General features: G+C 38.0%; 1 protein-coding gene across 10 annotated transcripts in view; it reads right to left on the reverse strand.

Moving 5' to 3' along the window:
• The window catches only part of SUGCT (succinyl-CoA:glutarate-CoA transferase), an 844228-nt gene that overhangs the window by 637093 nt on the left and 181258 nt on the right, over positions 1-25877 (reverse strand). For 8 of the 10 annotated variants that reach the window (XM_081148079.1, XM_081148077.1, XM_081148075.1 and 5 more), the window contains exon 9: positions 3017-3112. The exons of the other annotated variants lie outside the window; for them this stretch is intronic. In XM_081148079.1, the coding sequence (XP_081004205.1) occupies positions 3017-3112 (96 nt within the window). The remainder of the gene's footprint in view (positions 1-3016; positions 3113-25877) is intronic. 10 annotated transcript variants of the gene reach the window in all.

Here is a 25877-nt window from a genome sequence, read left to right on the forward strand (position 1 = left end):
TTCTCCAATAGATATATGAAAAGATGCTCAACATCAGTAATTACTTGAGAATTACAAATTAAAACCACAATTAGATATCACATCACACCTGTCAGAATGGCTATCATTAATAAATACACAAACAAGTTCTTAACATTGTCCTCTGTTAAAATGCACTTGACAGGGATTTCCATTATCAATGATGAGCATAAATTAATTAGTTGACAAGACCTCTTAGCTAAGAGCAAGCACTGAAGAGGATATGCAGAAAATAGAACCCTCATGTACTTTTGGTAGGAATAAGATTGGTATAGGCACTATGGAAAAGAGTATGGAGGGTCCTCAAAAAATTAAAAATGGAACTGCCTTATGATCCAGCAGGTGACTTCTGGGTATATATCCGAAGAAAACCAAAACACTAATTTGAAAAAATATATGCACCAGTATGTTCATCACAGTATTATTTACCACAGCCAAGATATGAAAGCAACCCAAGTGCCCATCAATAGAGTAGATAAAAAACTGTGGTACGTATATACAATGGAATATTACTTGGCTATAAAAAAAATTATGAAATCTTACCATGTGTGACAGCATGGATGGATCTAATGGGTATTATGCTAGGTGAAATAAGCCCATGCATTCAAGGTCTATGATATTTCAGATAGGGTTCAGCATGAATAGGGGAAAGTGGGCTGGGTATCTTAACTAATTCCTGAGACCACCAGGGCCTTCCATTATACACCTTCATATCAAAACCAAGACAACTCAAATTAAATACAAAGCTGTAATTATTATAGAAAATTGAATTATAATTATCCTAGATTCACTAATAAAAAAATATTTTCCAAGTTTATTTTTAAAATGGAAAACAGACCAGGGTCTATAAGTATATCTAGGACCCATCATGGTATGCTAGTTTCACTCAAGCTAAATTTGCATTTGTTCCTTAATCACAGTGTTGAACCAACACCTTACCAAGAGAAAAATTAATTCTGGGATACTGAGGAAAGACCCTAGCAGAACTTCTCTTATTTCTTACCAATAATAAAGCTGCAATCAACTAGATCAAATAAGCACATTATCCACTTTATGTCACTGGGGCAATTCAAGCAGAAGACGTACATTTATGTCCTCAAAGAACAGAAACACACACACACACATATCTTTTTTTTATAACTACAATTATAAAAACTAAAGATTATAAATTTCTGTTCACATCAAAATGAAATAATTGAGAGCATACCCAAGATGCCAGAGCTCTGGTGTAAACACTCAGAAGGGATAACTGAGGTCTATATTAAATTTTTTAAAAATACATTCTATTTTTTAAAATAAGCAAAAAATAAAAAATAAACCTTATACTTGAACAGATACATAAACACCACCCTATACAATGTGATTTGGAATTACACTGAAAAGCCTTCCAACTCATAAATGCTTTCTCCATACACATCAAAAAGTGAAGCCTAGACTTCCATTATTTGAGATGAATTCCCACAGGTTCTAACATTGTCCCCTGTTAAAATGCACTTGACAGGGATTTCCATTTAATTTATGATGAGCATAAATTAATTAGTTGATGAGACTCCTTAGCTAGGAGCAAGTGTGGTGGAGCCAGTGTGGGGTGGAGTAGGAGGGAACTGGAATCACACACTCTCCTGTCAAAGGTACCAGGCTCTGAAAGAATATTCCACAAGTAGGCAGGAGATCAGAGTTGGAATCCATCTAATCAACCTAAGCATAAGATTTCTTATCTAAGAAATCTGAAGGCTGAATTTGATGACCTCTAACTAGTCCAAAAATACCACTTTTGTGATGTGAGGTAGGTTTGTCTAGAAGTGTAGGAGCAAACACAAAGGGCTAAGAAAAGGGGAAGTAAAATGTTACTAATGGTAGTCATAAAACCACTTTGGAAGAAAAGAGGGAAGGAACTGAAGAAAATGTCTACACAACTGTAATTTTGCAAAAAGATTAATTAAATGTGTTAAAAAGAGAAATCATATTTCTACAGAAAAAAAACATAGTAATGCCTCAGGAGTAGAGACCATAAATAGAAATAGAGAAAGAAGAATTCTAGAATCACATTGGGTCACAGCTTTCTTCAGATCTGATAAAAACTGAAATGAAACTAGTTTTGCCCAAGGAACTACTGTTCTTAAAACTAAAGGGATGATCAGCAGTGTTGATGGGTTTCCTGGCAAACGGAAAATGCTGACTTCTGTGAGTACTGTTAAAAGCACTAGCACTAAAATGACTATAGTAAAATCAACTCATTTATTCAACAGAAATTTTATAGTTAACTAGTATGTGCTTCTACTGGATGTGAAAAGGGACACGATAAAAAAGACACCTCTACTCTTAAACTTACAATATAATGCAGAAGATACAACAAGTACATTAGCAAAATAATGAGATATAATGCAACTGGACTAAGCAAAGGTTAGGGGTTTGGAAGGGAGTTCGAGTTTTTGTTTTTATTTTTGAAAGATCACAGCTCCTTCACATATTCATTCACACTAGCCAAAGTCAAGAATTTCTAAGGACAAGTTTAGACACTTAATAAAGAACAGCAGTTCCTGCACCATCTGCTTTGCTCAAAAATGAAGATGTCACAGGCAAATTTTCATTTTACTCCAACACTGTGAGAATATTATTGTCAACAGGGGTAGGTAACATTTGGTTTATAATTGACATGGTGAACAAACCATGCTTTCTAAAAGGCTACAATCAGTGCCTCTTTGGGGTGAAAAAAATGGGAAAAAAAGCAAACCCACCTGAGTCCCATAGTTACTGACTTTCAGCAAGTTTCTTTGATCCATTTAAGTGTCCTGTTACTAATCTTCTGATGAAGAAATATGCAAAATACAGCATTTAAAGTGAAAAATAGAACCTTGTTATAGTTAAACAAAGATATATGACAGAATACCCTGAAAACTTGTTTGTTTGTTTTTTTAAGGAAATCATTTTGCAAACTCATACCATACAGAACTGCAGATTTCGGTAGCCCAATACTACAATCTTGTTGTATTCTTACCTGGTAGGGGACAATACTGCCATGAGCTGTGCCCCAACGTTTCGCTTCTTTTTGGCCAATAAGATAATTAGCAGCTACCTGGGTTAAACATGCCACCTACCAAGAAAAAAAAAAGCCAATGTATCTATACTCTCATTTCATTCATTAACAGAAGGTTATAATATGAAAGTTCTAATTTGATTTCATTTTATGTCATTGTAGAAGATCAAAAAAAAAGAGAGAAAAAACTCTGAACGGGTTAGAAAATATGCAGGCATCCACCTTTCATCATACAAAGGAAAGGAAGAGCAGCATTACATTATTGCATGAGACTAAGTACTGAGTAATGTCGCCTGAGAAATATAAACACAGGAACACTTAGTTCCTGAAAAGATCATCTAAAGGCAGAAGTTGACCCAGCAGGTTGACCTGGTCAAGTTTTAGCATCAAAGCCTTAGCAAAATAAATCAGCAACTATACATTCCTTTCCCTTCTCCACCCGCCCTTTTACTTTCCATCAAGATGACACAAAAAGAGACTCTGAGCAGGTGAACCAAAGTTAGGCGCTCCATTCCTCTAAACTTGGCATTACATAAAATAGAGGTTTATTTATTTATTTATTTTATTTACTTATTTACTAAATAAATAAATAAATAAACCTCTATTTTGATTAAGTTAGTTTAGTCAAATTTTCTGTTCCTTGCTGCCCAAAGTATTTTTACTAACATGGAGAATCAAGATTATTATTTTTTTATTCATAGTGAATCATCCTCATTTAAACAAAAATTACTGTACTTTTCACAACTTGCTTCTAGTCCCATGGCCTATTACACTTATTTCTGTTTTCAAGCATAGTTCTATTAAAGGGGTGATCTAAAATCTCTGAGTCTTAACACTGATTCATATACAATTCAAGAAAACCCACAATAATTCAATTCCATATAAGGATAACATGAAGATAATAATTTGATTCCTGAAGATCTGCCACAAGACACATGTTCTAATGAATATCCATGCCTCCCAGGGCCCAGAACTATGGAAAGGAGCTGACCTAATAACAACTTTTCAGTTTCCAGAACAAAAGCTTCTCAACTCCTAACATAATCAAGATATAGCATGGGCTCGCTTTTCCCATTCTAAATCATTAGATGTGACTGGGAATCTACCAAGCCAGCAAGTTGATACTGGCTGCTGCAACAACTCAAGGGGTGATTTTTCAAGGCTTGGTGCCACAACCTGTTATTGCCCTCTGCCTGACATGGCACCTGTGCCTCCCAAGAGTGCTATCAATAGGGCTAGGCCTGAATTAATCTCCTTGCAGCAGCAGTCATTCCCCTTTACCATTTTCTTGGGATTTACACTGACTTTTATGTTCATTTACAGCTCTGTTGAAATTGGAACTGCCTTATGGCAGCTGGTTTGACTGTACTGCCCAGGTGGCAAAACTAATAAACTTTGAGTCATCCACTTCTGGGCCTCCATCTGGTCTTGGGCATTTGAACCATGGAACATTCCAGGGCTGCCTGGGGCTGCCTTGTACTAATCACCATTTCACAGATCACTTCTGTGTCTTTCAAAATGAAAAACCAAATCAACATTTTGTAGTAAAAATGCACTGGATGAGAAGCCCAGGTTCATGGTTTCTAATTTCAATCAACCACTAAATAGTTATACAACTGTAGGTATGTAATTTAACTACTTTGACTTTCAGGTACATTTTCTATAAAAATATTTGGCATTTGACCTAAACCAATTTTTTCAAGCTTTTTATAAAAGAGCAGAACTCTTATATCAAACCACATAATACATGAAATCCTAATATATAGGGTATCCCCCAAAAATGTATACACACACTTTGTTTATTATAATACATTTAATTTTCAAAATTGAGCTATCAGCTGTTAAAGTGTGTATACATTTTTTGGGACACCCTGTATAATACCTTCAAGTGCTCTTACTGAAGCAGAGACAGACCTACAATGTGACCCTAGGCAACATGAACACGCAACACAGTTTGCAAAATAGTAAATGGTCTTAAATTTGTTTCTAAGTTGTCTACACTTCTGACTCTATTATTCTTCTCAACAGTCTGGCAGATAAAAAGAAAGCAGTGATGCAGTAGTAGTCATTTTCCTGTGAAGGCTTTTGCTGAAATTGGGGAAATTTTCTCCAGTCTAAAGTTTTTCTATTTTCTTACCTATAAGAAAGGTCTTCATTGTTCTACCTTCATTGTTCTTCATTGTTGTGTGCGTGTGTGTGTGTGTGTGTGTGTGTGTGTGTGTGTTCCTTTCAAATACATTCTGGTTAAAGCATTCTCTAAGGTGCTCTGGTGCTACTGGAGGCAGAGAATTCACATAAATAAAAGTAATTCTTTGCAAGCAATTAATCACAATAGGCTTGGTATTTTCACTTCTCTAATTTCAAAATCAACTGATAATTAATACACCAACATCAGCAAGGGCTGCATGAGGTAGTGGGCTGACTGGATGATTACAGGTTAACCTGGAAATCCTAGATTGATCTGAGACAATTGTCAGGGGTAGGCATGGGCTGGACTCTACCTTACTCTCTCTCATTTCTTACTCACTACCTCATTCTTTCTTCTCAATTCCGGCCTCTGTGTTTCTGACCCTACTCTGATAAGCCTCTTTGACAAGTATTTAATAAAAGTAGCCCAATTTAGAGTTAGTTTGAATGAAGGGTCAGAACTCATCTCACAGACTGTTTCTAAATGAAATACTATATCCATTTTCATAACTCATGAAAACAAAAAACATTTTAAAACTAGCATGCTCCCACTAGGCAAAACGATTAAATAAGATTTGAAGCCAGTTGGCACCCAAAAACAAAGTGTGATTTGTCAGTAAATACTCAGAGGCAAAGTTTGGGGTGGAAAGAATTCTACTTTGAAAAAAGAACTGGGCTAAACTTAGTAACTCAATGTTTAAAAGGGGTATTACAGATCTGAAAGTAATCTACTATTTACAAAGATGTATTTTAAGGCAGGAGAAGGGGGAGAAAGTCAACACTATGACGTGATTATGTATGAAAAATCAGAGGCTTCCTGGCAATTAATGACAAATTTTGCACAAATCAAATGAACATAGGATATGATTTTTCAGTTAATAAGTACATACTGTATATTCATTCTAAATATTGCATTAGATCATTATTTTCATCCCCTAAACTTAGGCTCACTATTTCTTCATGTAGATGCTATATAATTTACTCAGAATGTTGCCTTTATATGGTTTCATCTAAACAAAAAAGCTATCTTTGATTTAATAAGAATCATTCTGACAGCAAAACTATTATTTTAGATAACATAGTGGGTCCTGATATTCTTTGTGTCTGACCAGAAAACACAAAGTGGTTGGGTTGGTCAAAGTGGACTTCAAAGGGCACAGTCCCAAAAAGCTTGAGGAAGAAGACATCCAATTATTTTACAAAGTAGCTCCATGGTGTCTGTTGCCACATATTTCACTCCTACCAAATGAGAATCAAGCTTCAATAACAGCATTTTCATCTCCAAAAGCAAAACCAAGTATAATAGGTAAAGTGGAGAAAACAAGACTATGGTCCATTGCATCAAAATGGGTAACCACCCCCCTCCTCTTGCATATATTCTGGCCTCTAATTAAACTGGACTAAACACCAATCATGCTTTACTCCTGCACTTGCCCATATATCTCCATCCATTCTTCAAAGTCCATTTCAATGTCACCTTATCCATTAAGTTCTCCCATCACTGAAGCAAAAAAATATTTCCTCTGCCTCTGAACAAATTTACCTGACTCCTGCTGCACTTTCACAGTAAACCTTATACTACAATTAGAATTATAAGATGGAAAAGCTAGAAAAACCTAGATCAATAGTTCCTAAACCTGGTTCTGCAATACAATCACCTGGGGAATTCCCAAATCTACTGATCAGAATCTCCAAGGATGGAGCCTGGGGGAAAATAATTTAACCAATGTACCATTAATTGTACACAAGATATAAAAACCAGTCTTAGGAAAGTCTAGTCAAATTCCTTAATATTACAGGTAACTAAATAAAGGAACAGAGAAGGAAGACGATTTATCTGAGATCTCACAACTAGCTACTGGCAGAACTTTGAGCTACTCTAACTACAGTGTCTTTCTCCATGTTACAATATTATTTAGTATATTATCCTATCACTCCTTTTAAATCTCAGGGTAAAAATTATGTATTATAAAACCTCTGTACCTTCTCAGAGCACCTAACATAGAGCTCGCACACTAATTTTTTAACACATGAATGACTAATTACTGTTGTTTTATTTATTCAACAAATACTAAGTGCTGCTTTGTGTAAGGCATTATGCTAGGTTCTGGGTATACATAAGTAAATGCAAAAGACATCGTCCTTCCTCCCTTGGATTTATAAAAACTGATGGGGAAAGGATGATAAAGGAGAACTTAAAAAACAAAGAAAATAACAATGGCTTTTCCTAAGGCTGGAAAGCAATGGGCATTCAGGGGGGAAAACACACAAAAAACTGACAGTAGACCAATGTAACTGAAGCATGCCAAGAAAAAGACAGGGAATGAAATTGGACAGTTGACAGAGGCCAGATCATGCCAGTCCTTGCAGACCATGGTAATGAGTCATTCTTTGCACATCTCTCAGAATGATCACTTTAAAATTACAAATCAAATCATCCTTCTACTTAAAACTCATAGGCCATCCCACTGCATCTGCAATTAAATCCAACAAATACCTGAAAAGAGGGAAGAGAAAAAGGGGACCAGTTATGGATATTGCAAGAATCCAGGCATAAGTTGATGATAGCTCAGACTAGGATGGTAGCAGAGAAAATAGAAAAATTAGTAGACTTAAAATATATTCTAGGGACAGAATGGACAAAACATGTGAGAGACTGTATGGGAAGGGAATGGCAGAAAGAATGGTGAGGGAGAGCAATGAGCCAAATGTAACCTCCAGATTTCTAGCTGAATATCAGGTAAGCCATTAAGACATTAACAGAAAAAAGAAAGAGAAAGGAACAACTTGAAGGGAAAGGAAAATAAGAGTCCACCTTTGAATATTTTGAGTTGGAGAGGCCTGCAAGACAATCAATTGTGCTGGAGTCATCAACCCACAGAACATACTAAAGTCATCTGTTAAGGGGAAATATAGAGAGATAAAATATGAGAAGAAATCAGAAATAATATAAAACAAAAGAAGATACTCTGTCTCCACGTCAAAAACAGCCTTTCGTCTAATCACAGGTATGGTCAATGATGTACGTACAAACTACGAGCACTAATTTAAATACCCCAAAATAGGGGGTAGGTTAAATAAGATATGTTATTTATATACAGTAGAAGACAAACTAGGCACTGAAAATAATACAACAGAAGAATATAGCCTCATTTAAGAAAATGTTCACTGCTCTTTTTAAAAAAAAACTTTTTATTTTAGAAAAAAGTGAATGGATTAAGGAATTTAGAACAGTTTTAGATTTTCAGAAAAATTACCAAGATAGTACAGAAAGTTCCCATATATTCCACATCCACTTCCCCTATTACTAGCATCTTACATTAGTGTGATACATATTTTCAATTAAAGAAACAACATTGATAAACATAATGATTAGTCTTGGTAGGTGTGGCTCAGTCGGTTGGGCATTGTCCCATGCACCAAAGGGTCAGCAGTTCAACTCCAGTTCGGGGCACATGCCTAGGTTGTGGGCTTAGTTCCCAATCAGGGTGCATGTGGGAGGCAGCTGGTCAATGTTTCTCTCTCACATCGATGTTTCTTTCTCTCTCTCTACCCCCCCTCCCTTTCTCTCCCTCTAAAATCAATAAACAAATATATATTTTTAAAAACTGTTTATTATGAGAGGGGAAGATGGTGGCACTGTGCGAAACAGCAGAGCACCCCTGCTCCCAGCCACGGACTCGATTTACTCCTAAAATCCTATGCAGCCAGCTTGAAAAACCAGAGAAACATACCTGAGTGGATGGAGTGCGAGTGGGGAGCACTGAAGAAACATCACGGAGTCTGGTAAGAGAGGGGGGGCATAGGAAGGGGGAGTCCCCCCTGAAGCCTGTGCTGGGTTCTGAGCCCGGAGGCTTGGAGGCTGCAAAGCTCCCTCCCCTAGGGAGTGTGGACCGGCCTCCAAACGCTGGGATCTCACACCCGGAGCAGAGAGAGGAAAAGGAGCACCCTGCATGGAGGGCAGAGGGACACAGGGAAGTGGTCAGTGCCGGAGGGGACGGAGCCCTCCTAGAAAACAAAGCCTCTAATGGCTGACAGCGCCTTCCTAGCAAAACCAAGCTTCTAGTGGCGGCTGCAATCAGCATCTAATGCTCAGGGTGCCAACCATAGGAAGGGCTGTCCCAAAGTGTGTAGTACGCTAGTGGTAAGGGACTAGAGGACTGCGCTGAGCAGCCACACAAGGGGACCCTCTGCCTCCCTCTAAGGCATTGTGTTGAGCCCCAGAAAGCATTGATCTGCCTAGCACAAGAGAGGAGCCCTCCCCACCCTGAGCTCCTGGTGGAAAGAGGCTGGGACCTGTGACCAGCTCTCAGGGGCGCCGTGGAGGCTCACGGAGCCACCCCAGCTTTGCTGAGACCAGCGGTGCAGGGAGCTGTGTGGAGCTGACTTTGGGTCCCCTGCCGCTGGGGGCCTTGGCGCACGGGCAGCAGGACCTTGCAGGGCGGACTTTCTGCCTGTGTGTTGCTCTGTGCATTTGTGAGTCTAATCACAGAACTGGCTCCCACCTTCCCGGTGGGCACTGCTAGGACAGACCAGCAGGGGCTGGGATTGGGGTTTGCACAGCAGACTGTCTGAGGGGTGGGCCTGGTGAAACCAGCCAACCAGAGCTGAGCAGGGAGGGCCAGAGCCACCCTGCCTCTCCTGCAGCCAGGAGCACCTCCCCCAACAGGAAAGGGATGGTCCCTCTCACTGAAGCCCCAGACGCATGCGCAGGGCACAGTCCTGAGGGGGAAGGGAGAGCAGCTCACAGGAGGACATTACAACTATAACACTCTCAGGGACTGTTGCTTGGGAACTGGAGGAAAAGCTGAAAACCTCTGCTGGGGGTTAGGCAGGGAGAGGGCTCACCAGAATGTTTTTTTAATTGAGCCCCTGAGTCCAGGCTGCTGAAACGGCCCATACAGAAAAGGCAACAGGCTGAAATCAATCTGAAGCTGCAGCAGGCCAGTGCATAAGGAGCTAGAATCAGAGGAAAAGGTAGGGACTGAGGAGCTGGCAGTGGAGCAGAGACTAACTCCCACAGAGTGAGCGACTGACAGTGAAACCTCTAAGGAGAGTGATACCCTGAGCTACACTAGCCACCCTGCACCCTAAAGACTCTACAGAAGACTCTGGAGTAAGACCAGACAACTACAAGGTTGCAAAATAGTTGACAAGAGGAGGTGGTCCACAAAGAGCCTCAGAGGAACCATCTACCTAAGGACACCAGAGCCAAACCCAGACAGCTCCTCACATTGGCTGATACACTAGTACCTCCCAGGAGAACTGAAATCAGCATACAAAATAGTGAGCCTCGGATAACATAAACTGCCCAGAAGAAACTCACCTGTTTGTCTTTTTTTCTTCTGTTTTGTTTTGTTTTGTTTTGTTTTTCTTTTTGTTTTTTTTTTGTTGGTGGTGGTTTTTGGTTTGTGTGTTTGTTTTTTCTCTTTTTTCCTTAGGAAGAAGAGAAAGGGGAGAAAAGTATTTTCTTCTTTTTTTTTTTTAAATTTAATAATTTTTTTTTTAATTTTTTTTAAACATTTTTTAACTAATTTTATTTCTCTTTTTTATAAAAGAATTTTGTCTTGATTAGCTTGTTTTTAGTTTTATTTTGTTTATTTCCTTTGTTTTGTTTTATCCTTCCTTCTACTATCAAGACTTTCTTGATATCCCTGCTTAACAACTAGGACTTTATCATTATAACCAAGTTTACTGCTTTCCTCTATAGTTTCCATCAAATCTCTTCCTGGACTCTATCCCTGCCTGGGCTATCTCTCTCTCTCTCTTCTCTCAATCATTGGCATAACTTCTTTTTTCTTTTTCTACTTTTCTTTTGTTCTTTTGGTATCCTCCCTTCTGTCTTCCTGTCTTTTTGTTTGATTGTTAGTTTCTCTTATTCTCTATATTGTACTTTTGTTCTCTCATTTAAAGCTATTATCCTATTCCTATTCTCTCCCTTAATTTATTGCTGGCCCTTATTTCAGAATCTTTTCTCTGCTTCTGTTATCTCCCAGTAGCTTCTCTATTTTTTACATTTTAGTTTATTATTATTTTCTAAATATTCACCACTATTAACATCAATCTCTCTCTCTCTAAGCTTTACTTTTCTGTCTCTTTTTTAAGTTTTGTGTGCGTGTGTGCTCTCCCTTCACTATTCCAGTTCTGTTATCACGTGGCTTGTTTTCATTGTGTCAAGATATTTTGAAAGATACCTCATTTCCTGGAAGTTTAGTTGTGTATTGTCCTGCCTTGACAGCACCCGTACAACAGCTTACACGACGAGGTTAGAGCTGAGACATAGTTAGCCAACCTGAGAAGAGGGTCCTCCCAAGGACTGATCAGTGACAATCTAGACCCAACCACAACCGAAGAACATAAAAAAACAACAAAAGGGACACCCACAATGAGGACACGCCTAGAGCAAAGAGCTCAGAAGTATAAGGAAAACACCTCTGGGCTCCAATGGACCCACAAGACAAAATCCCATCCCAACAAGACTGGGAGACAGCAAATACACCTAATATATAGATACAAGCACTAAGACCTACCAAAATGGGGAGACAAAGAAACAACCTCCTAATTAATAAAAAGGAAATATTGCCAGAAAAAGACTTTGATTAGATGGAGTGAAGCAAGTTATCAGAAAAAAAGTTCAGAGTATTGATTATGAAGTTGTTCAAGGAACTTAAGAAGACACTAGATGATAAGATCGAGGCCCTTAGTGAAAACATGAAAAAAGAGATATATACCATAAACAAAACTCAGACAGAGATAAAGAATGTTGTATCTGATATCAGGAATGCACTGGAAGGAACTAAAAGCAGGCTCAATGAAGCAGAGGATAGAATAAGTGACTTAGAAGACAAGGAAGAGAAAAATCACTCAATCAGAGCAGCAAAAAGAAAAAACACTTAAAAAACATGAGGATAGTCTAAGGGAGATTTGGGACAACATAAAGTGAAGCAACATTCACATTACAGGATAACCAGAGGAGGAGGAAAGAGAGCAAGGGATAGAGAACTTGGTGGAGGAAATAATGATAGAAAACTTCCCTAGGCTAGCGAGGGAGAAAGCCACACAAGTTCAGGAAGCACAGAGGGTTCCAAACAAGAGGGACCCAAAGAGACCCACTCCAAGACACATCATAATTAAAATAGCAAAAGTCAGGGACAAAGAGAAAATATTAAGGTCGGCAACAGAGAGATAAGCAGTGACCTACAAGGGAACCCCCATAAAGCTGACAGCTGATTTCTCAACAGAAACTCTTCAGTCCAAAAGGGAGTGGCATGAAGTTCTCAAAGTAATGAAAAGTAAGAACATGCAACCAAGATTGCTTTATCCATCAAGGCTATCATTGAAAAATGAAGGCGAAATAAAGAGATTCTCAGACCAAAAAAAGGCTAAAGGAGGGCGGTACCACCAAACCAGCATTGCAAGAAATGCTAAAAGGACTGCTTTAAGAAAAAGAAGGAATAGTGAGAGAAAAGTACATCAGCATAAAGAGGGAAAATGGCATTAAATAAGTTTATATCAATAGTAACCTTAAATGTAAACGCAATAAATGGTCCAATCAAAAAACAGGGTAGCTGAATGGATAAGAAAACAGGACCCAAATATATGCTGTCTACAAGAGACCCACTGAGAGCAGAAGACTCACACAGGCTAAAAGTGAAGGGATGGAATAAAATATTCCATGCAAATGGAAAGGAAAGAAAGCTGGAATAGCAATACTTATTTCTGACAAAAAAGACTACAAAATAAAGACGATAACAAGAGACAAAGATGGTGACTACATAATGCTACAGGGATCAATCCAATAGGAGGAAATAACCCTTATAAACATTTATGTACCCAATATAGGAGCACCTAAATATATAAAAAATTTCTTGGGGGACTTTAAAGGGGAGATTGAAAGCAATACAATCATAGAGGGGGCTTTAACACCCCATTGTCAGCACTGGACAGATCATCAAGACAAATCAACAGGGAAGCACAGACCTTAAATGACTCACAAGACCAAATGCATTTAATTGACATTTACAGAACATTTCACCCCAAAGCAGCAAATACACATTCTTCTCAAGTGGACATGGAACAGTCTCAAAAACAGGCCCCATGTTATGGAACAAGGCAAGTCTCTACAAATATAAGAAGATTGAAATCATATCAAGCATCTTCTATGATCACAATGCCATGAAGCTAGAAATCAACCACTATACAAAAAACTCAAAAATATTCAAATGCATGGAGGCAAAATAGCATGTTATTAAACAATGAATGGGTTACCAATGAGATCAAAGAAGAAATCAAACACTTCATGGAAAGTAACAAAAATGAACAGACAACAGCCCAAAATCTATGGGACACGGTGAAAGCAGTCCTGAGAGGAAAATTCATAGCATTACAGGCCTATCTCAAGAAACAAGAAAAAGATCTAATGAACCATCTAACACAACTAAAAGAACTAGAATGAGAACAGCATGAAAAGACCCAAGGAAGTAGGAAGAAGGAAATAATAAAAAGCAGAGCAGAAATTAATGACACAGAGTCTAAAAAATCAATACAAAAAATCAATGAAACCAAGAGCTGGGTCTTTGAGAAGGTAAATAAGATTGATGCACCTTTAGCCAGACTCATTAAGAAACAAAGAGAGAGGACCCAAATAAAAACAGAAATGAAAGAGATGATATAACATCTGACCCAACAGAAATACAAAGGATTGTAAGAAAAAATTATGAGCAACTGTATGCCAACAAATTGGACAACAGGGGGGAATGGACAAATTCCTAGAAGAATACAACCTTCCAAAGCTGAATCAAGAAGAGGCAGAAAACTTGAATAGGCCGATAACAACTAATGAAATTGAAGCAGTAATCAAAAAACTCCCAGCAAACAAAAGTCCTGGACCAGAGGGATTTACAGGTGAATTTTACCACACATTTAAAGAAGAATTAACACCTATTCTATTCAAACTATTGCAGAAAATTCAAGAGAAGGGAAAACTCCCAAACTCTTTTTATGAGGCCAGCATCATCCTAAACCCAAAACCAGATAAAGATACTACAAAGAAAGAAAATTACAGACCAATATCCCTGATGAACATACATGCTAAAATCCTCAGTAAAATACTAGGAAACTGGATCCAGCAATATATTAAAAAGATCATACATCATGACCAAGTTGGATTTATTCTGGGGATGCAAGGCTGGTACAACATCCGCAAATCAATAAATGTGATACATCACATAAACAAAACGAAGCACAGAAATCATATGATAATATCAATAGATGCAGAAAAAGCATTCGACAAAATCCAGGACCCCTTTCTGATAAAAACTCTCAGCAAAGTGGGAATAGAGGCATCATATCTCAACATAATAAAGGCCATATATGACAAACCTACAACCAACATCATACTCAATGGGCAAAAACTAAAACCATTTCCCCTAAGAACAGGAACAAGACAGGGATGTCCACTTTCACCACTCTTATAAAACATAGTATTGGAAGCCCTTGCCGCAGCCATCAGACAGGAAGGAAACATAAAAGGTGTCCAAACTGGAAAGGAGGAAGTAAAACTGTCATTATTTGCAGAAGACATGATATTGCACATAGAAAACACTAAAGACTCCATCAAAGTACTACTAGATTTGGTAAACGAATTTGGCAAGGTAGCTGGATACAAATTCAACATCTGGAAATCGATGGCATTCTTATACAACAACAATGGACTTTCAGAGAGAGAAACTAAAAACACAATACCATTTACGATTGCAAAATTAAAAAAAAAGATACCTAGGAATAAACTTAACCAAGGATGTAAAAGACCTGTACTCGGAAAACTACATGACACTGAAAAAAGAAACAGAGGAAGATTTAAACAAGTGGAAGAATGTACCATGCTCATGGACTGGAAGAATTAATATCATTAAAATGTCTATACTACCCAAAGCAATTTATAAATTGAATGCAATTCCTATTAAAATATCAACAGCATATTTCACAGACCTAGAACAAACATTTCAAAACTTTATATGGAACAATAGAAGACCCCGAATAGCTGCAGCCATCTTGAGAAAAAAGAACAGAGTGGGAGGGATCACATTACCAGATATCAAACTGTATTACACGGCCATTGTAATCAAAAAGGCCTGGTTTTGGTACAACAGGCATACAGATCAATGGAACAGAACAGAAACCCCAGAAATAGACCCAGGCCATTATGGTCAGTTAATATTTGACAAAGGAGGCAAGAGTATCCAATGGAGTAAAGACAGTCTCTTCAATAAGTGGTGCTGGGAAAATTGGACAGATACATGCAAAAAAGTGAAACTAGACCACCAACTTTCACCATACACAAAAGTAAACTCAAAATGGATAAAAGGCTTAAATGTAAGTTGCAAAACCATAAAAATCCTGGAAGAAAACATAGGCAGTAAAATCACAGACATCCCAAGTAGTGGACTTTTCACTGATACATCTCCTAGGGCAAGAGAAACAAAAGAAAAAATAAACATATGGGACTACATCAAACTAAAAAGCTTCTGCACAGCAAAAGAAAACAGCTTCAAATACAAAGGAATCCCATGCTCTGCGAAAACATATTTGCCAAGGATGAATCTGATAAGGGGCTAATTTCCAAAGTGTGCAAAGAACTGCTATTACTCAGCAAGAGGAAGACAAACAACCCAATTAAGAAATGGGCAAAGGACCTGAATAGGCACTTCTCCAAAGAGGACATACAGATGGCCAAGAGACACATGAGAAAATGCTCAAGGTTGCTAATCATCAGAGAGATGCAAATTAAAACCACAATGACAGATCACTTCACACTTGTCATAATGGCTACCATCAACAAATCAACAAATGACATGTGCTGGCAAGGATGTGGAGAAAGGGGAACCCTAGTACACTGCTGGTGGGAAGGCAGACTGGTGCAGTTACTATGGAAAACAATATGGAGGTTCCTCAAAAAATTAAAAATGGAGCTGCCTTTTGAAACACTAATTCCACTCCTAGGAATGTATCCTTAAGAATCCTGAAACATTAATCAGAAAGAATATATGTACCCCAATGTTCATAGCAGCACAGTTTACAATAGCTAAGATCTGAAAACAGCCCAAGTGCCCATCAGTAGATGAGTGAATAAAAAAGCTGTGGGACATATACACCATGGAATACTATGCAGGTGTAAAGAAGAAGAATCTTGTACCCTCTTTGGGACAGTATGGATGGACCTGGAGAAAATTATGCTAAGTGAAATAAGCCCGGCAGCGAAAGACAAACATCACATGATCTTGCTTATATGTGGAATCTAAAGAACTTAATAAACTGATGAACAGAATAGATTCAATTACATGGAAACACAGATCAGACTGACGAATGTCAGAGGGATGGAGGAGGGTGGGCGGGTGGAGGGGGAGAGAGTATCGAAAGAATTTATATGCATATATGCACAACCCAAGGACATGGACAATGGTGGGGAGAGGATCTGGGGAGGGGAATGGGCCGGGGTGGAACGGGTCATTGGGGAGAAAAAGGGACATCTGTAATATTTTAAACAAAAATAAAATTCAAAAATTAAAAAAACAAACAAAAAAACCTGTTTATTATGTTCAGATTTTCTTAGTTTTTACTTAATGTCCTTTTTCTATTCCAAGATATCATCCAGGTTAACTAACATTATATTTAGTCATTGGCTCCTTAGACTCCTCGTGGCTGTAACAGTTTATCATGCATTCCTTGTTTTTGATGACCTTGACAGTTTTGAGTAGTTATGAGGTATTTTGCAAAATGTTCCTCAACTTGGAATTTTTTAATGTTTTCTCATAATTAGACTGAGATTATGGGTTTTTGGAATGAAGTGCCATTTGCAACACATCATATCAAAGGTATAGACTATGAACATGATTTATTACTTTTTGTATTGACCTTAATCACCTGGATGAGGCAGTGTTTATCAGGTTTCTCTACTGTAAAATTGCTTTTTTGCTCCCCTTTCCACACTGTACACTTTTGAAGGAGGTCAAGATATACAGCCCACACTTAAAAGGTGGGCAGCTATGACAGTCCTTCTAGAGGGCAAAGTGTCTAAATTATTTAGAGTTCTTCACAGGAAATCTGTCTCTTCTCCCCTATTTATTAATTCAATCGTTTATTTATATCAGCACAAACTCATGGATATTTATTTTATACTTTGGATTATAAGGCAAAACTACATTATTGTGTTCCTCAAATCATTCCAGATTTGTACACTGGGGGCTCTTTCAGTTGGCTCCTGTGTCCTTTGACATACTCCCCCCCATCATTGTCAGTTTTTTGCTTTTAGCACTTTCTCCTTTGTGGCACTACAAGATGCCCCAGGCTCATATTTAAATGTCCTATTCCAGTCTTAAAGGAAAGCATCAAAAGAGAAGCCATAGGGTAAAGAAAGAGGCCTAATATTTATTTTAGTGTCAACCAGCACATCGTTAATTCATGCACTTATTCAAAAATCTTGGTTATCACCACTACTATGTATCAGGAACTATTACAAGCACAAGTGCTATAGCAGCAAACAAGGCAGATGTGGTTGCTCTCTCATGAAGCTTACATTCTAGTGTAAGGTACATTCAGACATAAACAAAGAGGAAAATATGAAGAAATGATAAGTGATATGAAGAAACTGAAATAGAATCACAGAGAGGGCTCTTCTAGACTAGCAGGTTAGTGAAGACTTCTGAATATGTGACATTTAATCTGAGACCTAGAGAAGGCATATGAAAATCTAGGGGAAATCTTTCTAGGTGACAAGATCAACCAATTAAAAGACTTTATTGTGGTAAAAAGCTTACCATATTCAGGAAAAGAAAAAAGGCCACTGGAGCTGCAACATAGTAAGTAGGAGAGGGAGTAGTATAAGGTGAGGTCAGCGTGGTATGCAAAGGCCAGATCACATGGGTTCCTGAAGGCTTGGGTAAGTAAAGATCTGGGATATTATTCCAAGGGTGATGGGAAGCCACTGATTTATATAATTATATGGAATTCAAAGGGGCAATGAATGAAACCAAATAATCTCACATGAGGTAGGTATTACAACTTCCACTTTACAGATGAGAAAACTAAGCCTATGGGGATTAAATATCTCCTCCAGATCTCAAAGTCGGTGAGTGGTAAAGCTATGACTAACACTCAGGCCACTCTACTCTCTACGCTATCCCTACACTACTACCTCCTTTCTGTTCAACCTCTCTGCTCCCATGCCCTCTCACCCTAGTAGCACTTGATTTCACATCTATATCCTAGGTTATATCCTTGGGTTCACATTTTATATACCCTGCAAGGTCCCCCAAATCACTGGAGTGGGCTGGAGCCCCTCTGTGATCACTCAGTTGTCCTCTGCATTTGCTTAGAAAGCACATTATTAACTGAAAAGATAATTCTCCTCACATTCTTCTACTCAACTTCACTCATTTACCAACTATAAAGCACTTCCTGGGGAAAAATACTAGAAGATAAATGAGAACACACCTTTCAAGAAGGAAAATTTATCCTCACATCGGAAAGACATTTTGAGATCCTGATATCTCTCTTTTTCATCCTGATACCATTACTTTGCATGTCAAACTTCCTGTGCAATCTTCTACACTTTGTCCCTCACCCTGTAAACTAAACTAATTCCTTCAGAATCACTAAGGCCAAAGAAAACATTCAGGAGTAGAGAAGGTATTTTGACTATCCCACATTGAAAGAAGAATAAGAATTCTACTAATTCATACTACATCTGTCATTAAGTTTCTGGTATTTACTAATGATAAAAGCTAAAATTTATTAATCACGTATTGTGTACTGTTCTAAGCATTTTATGTGAGTTATCTCATTTAATCATCATGACAACTGTATGAGAGAGGTGCTTTCATTAACCTATGTTATGTACAAACAGCACAGAGCAGTTTAGTAATCCACCCAAGTTTATATACTCAGTAAATGGTCAAGCCAGGACCTGAACTCAGCTAGTCTAGATTGTGATAATCTATACTATATTATATAAGAATCAGATTATTTAAGATTTATGAATGGCCTTGATCCTGGGAAAGTTTTATTGGACTGTACAAATTGGTAAATAAAAAAAACCAGTTAATTAAGCATCCTTTTCAATTAGGTAAACTTCTGATAAGTTTGGCCTTAATGATAATATTTAATGTAGTGCACATTCACAGTTTTCTGCTTTGCTGCAAATATGTCTTGACTTCTATTCCAATGTAACTAGAAATAAATTTCAATCAATAAACATTTTACCTGTAAACACTGAAAAACCAGTAGAGCTGTTATATAACTTTCAAATCGCTACATTTCTTTACTTAGCAAAGAAAAGAACATTATCATATCCTTCTCTTCATAATAATTTTTAACTTAATGAAAAGAACACACACATTTCATATTCCTCTGAATTATCACTAATAGTCAAATAATAATGATGTTTATTTTATATAATAAACTCTAAAGAAATAGTTGCTTTATACTCAGAATAATTTTTCCAATCCATCTTAATCAAAATCAGACATATAAGAAAATTGTATATCAAATGCCAGAAGGTATGAACAGACAGCAAAGAGAGACAGAATTTCAACAAAAACAAGTTTAGGATAATACACCAAAGGTATTTCTTACCATGAACCACTGATCCAGGCAATCATTATGCTAAAATAGTAGTTATGAACAACTAAAAAAATGTGATAAGTGGAAATGTAGAAAAGTGATATTTAATGACATTATTTCTTTACTTATCTCTGTGATGCCTTTTGTTCAGTTTCTTCTTTTTTTATGTTTTTATTTATCTTTACTATTGAAAGTATTATAGATGTCCCCTTTTTCCCCATCATTGATCCCCTCCACCCTGTACCCACCCTACCCAGGCCTTCATCACACTATTGTCTGTGTCCCTGGGTTATACACATATACATATAAATTCTTAGGTTAATCTCTCCCGACCCACCCACTCCTGCCTTCCCTCTGAGATTCATCAATCTGTTCTGTGCTTATAGATCTGGATTTATTTTGTATATCAGATTATTTTGTTCATTAGATTCCACATATGAGTAAGATCATGTGATACTTGTCTTTCTCTGACTGCTTATTTCCCTTAGCATAATACTCTCCAGGTCCCACCATGCTGTCTCAAAGGGTAAGGGATCCTTCTTTTTGACAGCTGCATAGTGTTCCATGGTGTAAATGTTGAGAAAGTGAGTGATAGAATTTCAATCTTCTTGAACTTGTAGAGACTTGTTTTGTGTCCTGTCTTTGAGAATGTCCCATGTATACTCGAGAAGAATGTATATTCTGCAGCTTTGGGGTGAAATGTTCTGTAAATGTCAATTAAATCTATCAGATCTAGGGTGTTATTTAGAGTCACTGTCTAATTATTGATTTTTGGTCTGGAAGATCTATCCAGTGAAGTCAGTGGGGTATTAAAATCCTCTACTATGACTATACTGCTGCTGATCTCTCCCTTAAAGTCCTCTAGAAGTTTTTTATAAATTTAGGTTCTCCTACATTGGTTATATATATGTCTACCAGGGTTATACCCTCTTGTTGGATCGATCACTTTAGTATTATGTAGTAATCTTTATTGTCTCTTGTTATGGCCTTCATATCAAAGTCTATTTTGTCAGATATGAGTATTGCACACCAGCTTTTATTTTTTCATTTCCACTTGCATGGAAAATTTTTTCCATCCCTTCACTCTCAGCCTGTGTGAGTCTTCTGTTCTGAGATGGGTCTCTTATAAACAGCATATATGTGGGCCATGTTTTCTTTTTTTTATTTAGGAGAAAATTAAAGTTTAATACAAGCACATGAGATATTCACATAGGCCTGATAATTCCATAAAAATTTCAAAGACAATGAGGCAACATTGGGTATATAAGACACTTGAACAAAGGAGAAAGCAGGACTGGGTACTAGATTTCAAAAGAATGAGTGATTTACTTGAGGAAAGGCTGAAAATCCTTGCTAGATGACTCAGAAACAATAAGACACAGAGGTTATCTAGTTAACAGGTCCCTGCCTGAAAACCTCTTTTTACCATACTTAATTAAATTAGGCTAAGGCAAACATCCTAAGATCTCCTTCCTTAAGCAGTTTCTTCTGAACCTCCTGGGCAGGAAAGGGATGAGAATAAAAAATTCTTTCTGAGCTTTTTGCTTCTTAATAAACAGCTTAAATTCACTATCCTAAAAAGCAGCTTCAGGGTGGCAGAATTTTGGTCCCTTCATTCTCACATTTCGTTGTTGTTGTTAATCCTCACCCAAGGATATTTTTTCCATTGATTTGTAGAGAGAATAGAAGGAAGGGAGAGAAAAAAACATCGATGTGAGAGAGACAGATCGATTGGTTACCTCTTGTACGATCCCTGAGAACCTGCGACCCAGGTACATGCCCTTGACAAGGAATTGAACCCGAGATTCTCTGGTGCTCCTGCCAATGCTCTAACCACTTAGCAACCAGCCAGCGCCACTTCTACCTTTTTAAAAATATATATTATTTTTAATTTATATTTATTGTTGAAAGTATTACAAAGGTCTCCCTTTTTCCCCCATTGATCCCCTCCACCCTGCACCCATCCCCCCAGACCTTCACCACAACATTGTCTGTGTCCATGGGTTATGCCTATATGCATATAAGTTCTTAGGTTAATCTCTCCCCACCCACTCACCTACCCCAGCCTTCCACCTCAGATTTGACAGTTTGTTCCATGTTTCTATGTCTCTGGATCTATTTTGTTCATCAGTTCATTTTGTTCATTAGATTCCACATATGAGTAAGATCATGTGATACTTGTGTTTCTCTGACTGGCTTATTTCACTTAGCATAATATTCTCCAGGTCCCACTATGTTGTCTCATAGGGTAAGGGATCATTTGTTTTCACAGCTGCATAGTATTCCATGGTGCAAATGTCTGAGAAGATGCTTGATATGATTTCCATCTTCTTGAACTAGTAGAGACTTGTTTTGTGTCCTAACATGTGGTCTTTTGAGAATGTCCCATGAGTACTTGAGGAGAGTGCATATTCTGCAGTTTTGTGGTGAAATATTCAGTAAATGTCAATTAAATACATTTGATCTAGGGTGTCATTTAAAATCACTGTTTTCTCGCCCGGCAGGGCGTGGCTCAGCGGTTGAGCGCCGACCTAGGATCCAGGCGATCGGGGTTTGATTCCCGGTCAGGGCACATGCCTAGGTTGCAGGCTGGGCAGCTGGTCAATGACTCATCATTGATGTTTCTATCTCTCTCTCGCTCCCTCTCCTTTCCTCTCTCTGAAATCAATAAAAATATATTAAAAAAATAAAAATAAAAAAATAAAATCAGTTTTCTTGTTGATTTTTTTGGCTGGAAGATTTATCCAGTAAAGTCAGTGAGTGTTGAAGGTCCCACTATGACTACATTGCTGTCGATCTCTCCTTTAAAGTCCTCCAGGATTTTTTTGGTTTTTTCAGCCTGTATGAGTCTTTTCTTTTGAGGTAGGTCTCTTGCAGACAGCGTATATTTGGGTCTTGTTTTCTTCTCCATTCAGCTACCCTATGTCCTTTGATTGGAGCATTTAATCCATTTATATTTAAGGCTATTACTGGTAGGTACTTATGTATTGCCATTTTAATTCTTTTTTTTCTTTTAAAGTTTCTTTATCTTTATTGTTGAAAATATTACAGATGTCCCCTTTTTACCCCCATTGATTCCCCTCTACTCTGCATCCATCCCACCCCCAAGCCTTCCCCAGACCAGTGTCTGTGTCCATGGGTTATGCTTATAAACATATAAGTTCTTTGATTAATCTCTCCCCATCCATTCCCCCCTCCCCACCTTCCCTCTAAGATCCCTCAGTCTTTATGCCTATATTTCTCATTCTTTCTATTTCAACTTGTTATTACAGTAGTCTTTAAATTTCTTGAAGGCAACCCTTTTCATGAACCCTCTCGCACAACGAGAGCTTTGCTTTCTTTCTTTACACAATAAATCTTTGTATTCTTTCTCTTAAAAAAAAAAAAAAAAAAAAAATTCTTGCAATGCTGATTTAGTGGTAATAAACTACTTTAGCCTTTTTTTTTTTTGTCGTCTCAAAAGCTCTTTATTTCACCACCTGTTTTGAATGGTAGCCTTGCTGCATAGAGTAGTCTTGGTTTCAGATTCTTGCTTTTCATTACCTTAAATATTTCATGCCTTTCCCTTCTGGCCTATAAAGTTTCTGATGAGAAATCAGCTGACAGCCTAATGGGAGCTCCTTTGTAGGTAACACATTGCTTTTCTCTTGCTGCCTTTAAGATTCTCTCTTTGTCTTGAATTTTTGGCACTTTAATTAGATGTGTCTTGGAGTGGGCCTCTTGGAGTTCTTTTTGCTTGGGACTCTCTGTGCCTCCAACACTTGTGTGACTTTTTCCTTGACCAGGTTAGGGAAGTTTTCTGCCATTATTTCTTCAAACAGGTTCTCTAACCCTTGCTCACTTTCTTCACTCCATGATGCAAATATTGTTACATTTTATGTTGTTCCACAGCTCCCTTAAACTGCCCTCCTTTTTTAAAAATTATTTTTTCTTTCTGGATCTCCGACTGAGTGCTTTAATCTACCCTGTCTTCTAATTTTCTGCTCTGATACTCACCTTCCCCTAATCTGCTGTTTATTCCTTCCATTGTATTTTTTATTTCTTCTATGTCATTCTTAATTTCCTTCACGGTTCCCATATCTTTTCTCATGCTGTTTAGCATCCTTACAATCAGTATTCTGAACTCTATATCAGCTAGATTGCTTATCTCCATTTCATTTATCCATTTTTCTTTGGAATTCTCTTGTTCATAAATTTGAGGGTTTTTTTTTTTTTTTTTGTCTCCCCATTTTGGCTGCCTGTTTGCATTTGTTTTTATGTATTATGTAGATCTGCCATAACTCCCAGTCTTTTTGGATGGTCTCTGGTGCAGGCCAATGTCAGATGCTGTTTGTGGCTGGCCTTTGGTACTCTGTTTGGTGCTATCAATGATCCACAGCTTGTGAGTCCCTCTGCTTGGCTGGTTGTGTTTGGAAAGGATCAAGATGCACACCAAGGTTGGCTTTCCTAAGCCCTGGGTCCAGAAGCACATCAGACAAAGATTCAAAGCACCCAGAGATCTGCCTGTGCCTACAGGCTGATTAATATTTTCAGTCTCTTAATGAGCCTCAGGCTATAGACCACAGCAAGTCATAAATTCCACAGGGTGAGGTGAGAGGTTTTCAACAGGTGGGTAATTGCTTCCCCCCCTAGGCACAAGCTGTCTGGATGGTAAAGGTCTGCCTGAGAAAAGATGTCCTCTGTAGTATGGGGGAATGACTCAGCGGAGGAATCAGATGGGTACCCTCTGAGTTCTATCTCCAAAGCCTGCAAACTTGTATCTCCTCACACAGCTCTAGTTCACTTTGCCCTTCCTCTGCCGGAGCCAAAGGTGAGTGGTTGCACATGAAACTTTGTGTGTTGGCCCTGGCAGATGGAATTCCTGCTGCTCATCACAGCCACATGTTATGTGTGCATCTTTCTATATTCTGGTGCTCTGGGTTGGGGAGCCCAGCTTGGGGTTTAGGCCCCAGGCTTCTCAGTGGGAACACCCCACACCTGAGATAACCCATGAGAACTGCAATGGCCTTCTGTGGCCAGCCCTCTTGCGCCTCCACACTTCCTACAAGTTTCTATGCAGTCTCCACTTTAGGTCCTTGGTTATGAGGATGTTCTCCAGCTAGTCTTAAGTTCATAATTTAGGATAGTTTTTCTATATTTTAGGTGTAATTCCAGTTTGGTTCTGATAGAGGGTCAGTGTAGCTTCCACTTAATCTGCTGCCATCTTGGAACCCGTTTGTTCAATTTCAAAAGTCTTCTTCAGATATGGTCTTACATTTCAAATAACTTAGTTCTTTAAAATATCTATTTTTACAATAAAACAGTACATTCTTCTGCAACATTCATTTTAAAAAGAAGTTCTAAGAATGAAATGGAAATTACTTTTGTTTATTGCTTCCTTTATGCATATAATTAATTAGCACTTATTATATGCAAAGCACCATATCAGGTGCCTGTGGGAGATCCCAAAATCAATAAAACAGACTTTCATATATTTGAGAAGGTAAAATCCAAAATAGAAATAATTAGTGCCACAGACACTTTTTTTAAAAAATCAAGTACGGATAAAAAGTGAGATTTGAGCTGACCCTTTGGTAAAGAGAATTTAGTGATGCTAAAACAAGGAAAAGGGCTTCCATTTGAAAGAAATATTGTGAACAAGTCACAGCAGAGATGGAAAAGTATTGGGTCTTTATGAATGAATGAATTAATGACTGAAAATAACAATTAAAGTAAGGCATTAGATTTGATAACCAGGAGATCATAGATGATCACTAAGATGCAATATCAATAAAGCAATAGGGACAAAAGCAGATTCAAGGGGGCTAAGGAATGAATGAAAAGAATGTGGGAGCTGCAAGAATATTTTTTATTGATTTTTTTAGAGAGAGGGGAAGGGAGAGGGGGTGAGAGAAACATCAATGTGAAAGCTAAACATCAATTAGCTGCCCCCCTACTGGTGATCAAGCCTGAAACATGGGTACATGCCCCAGCTAGGAATGGAATGGTAACCCTCCTGTGCACAGGATGGATGACA

Source organism: Miniopterus schreibersii (genome assembly GCF_964146895.1).
Source record: "Miniopterus schreibersii genome assembly, chromosome: 9".
Taxonomy (NCBI): Eukaryota; Metazoa; Chordata; class Mammalia; order Chiroptera; family Miniopteridae; genus Miniopterus; species Miniopterus schreibersii.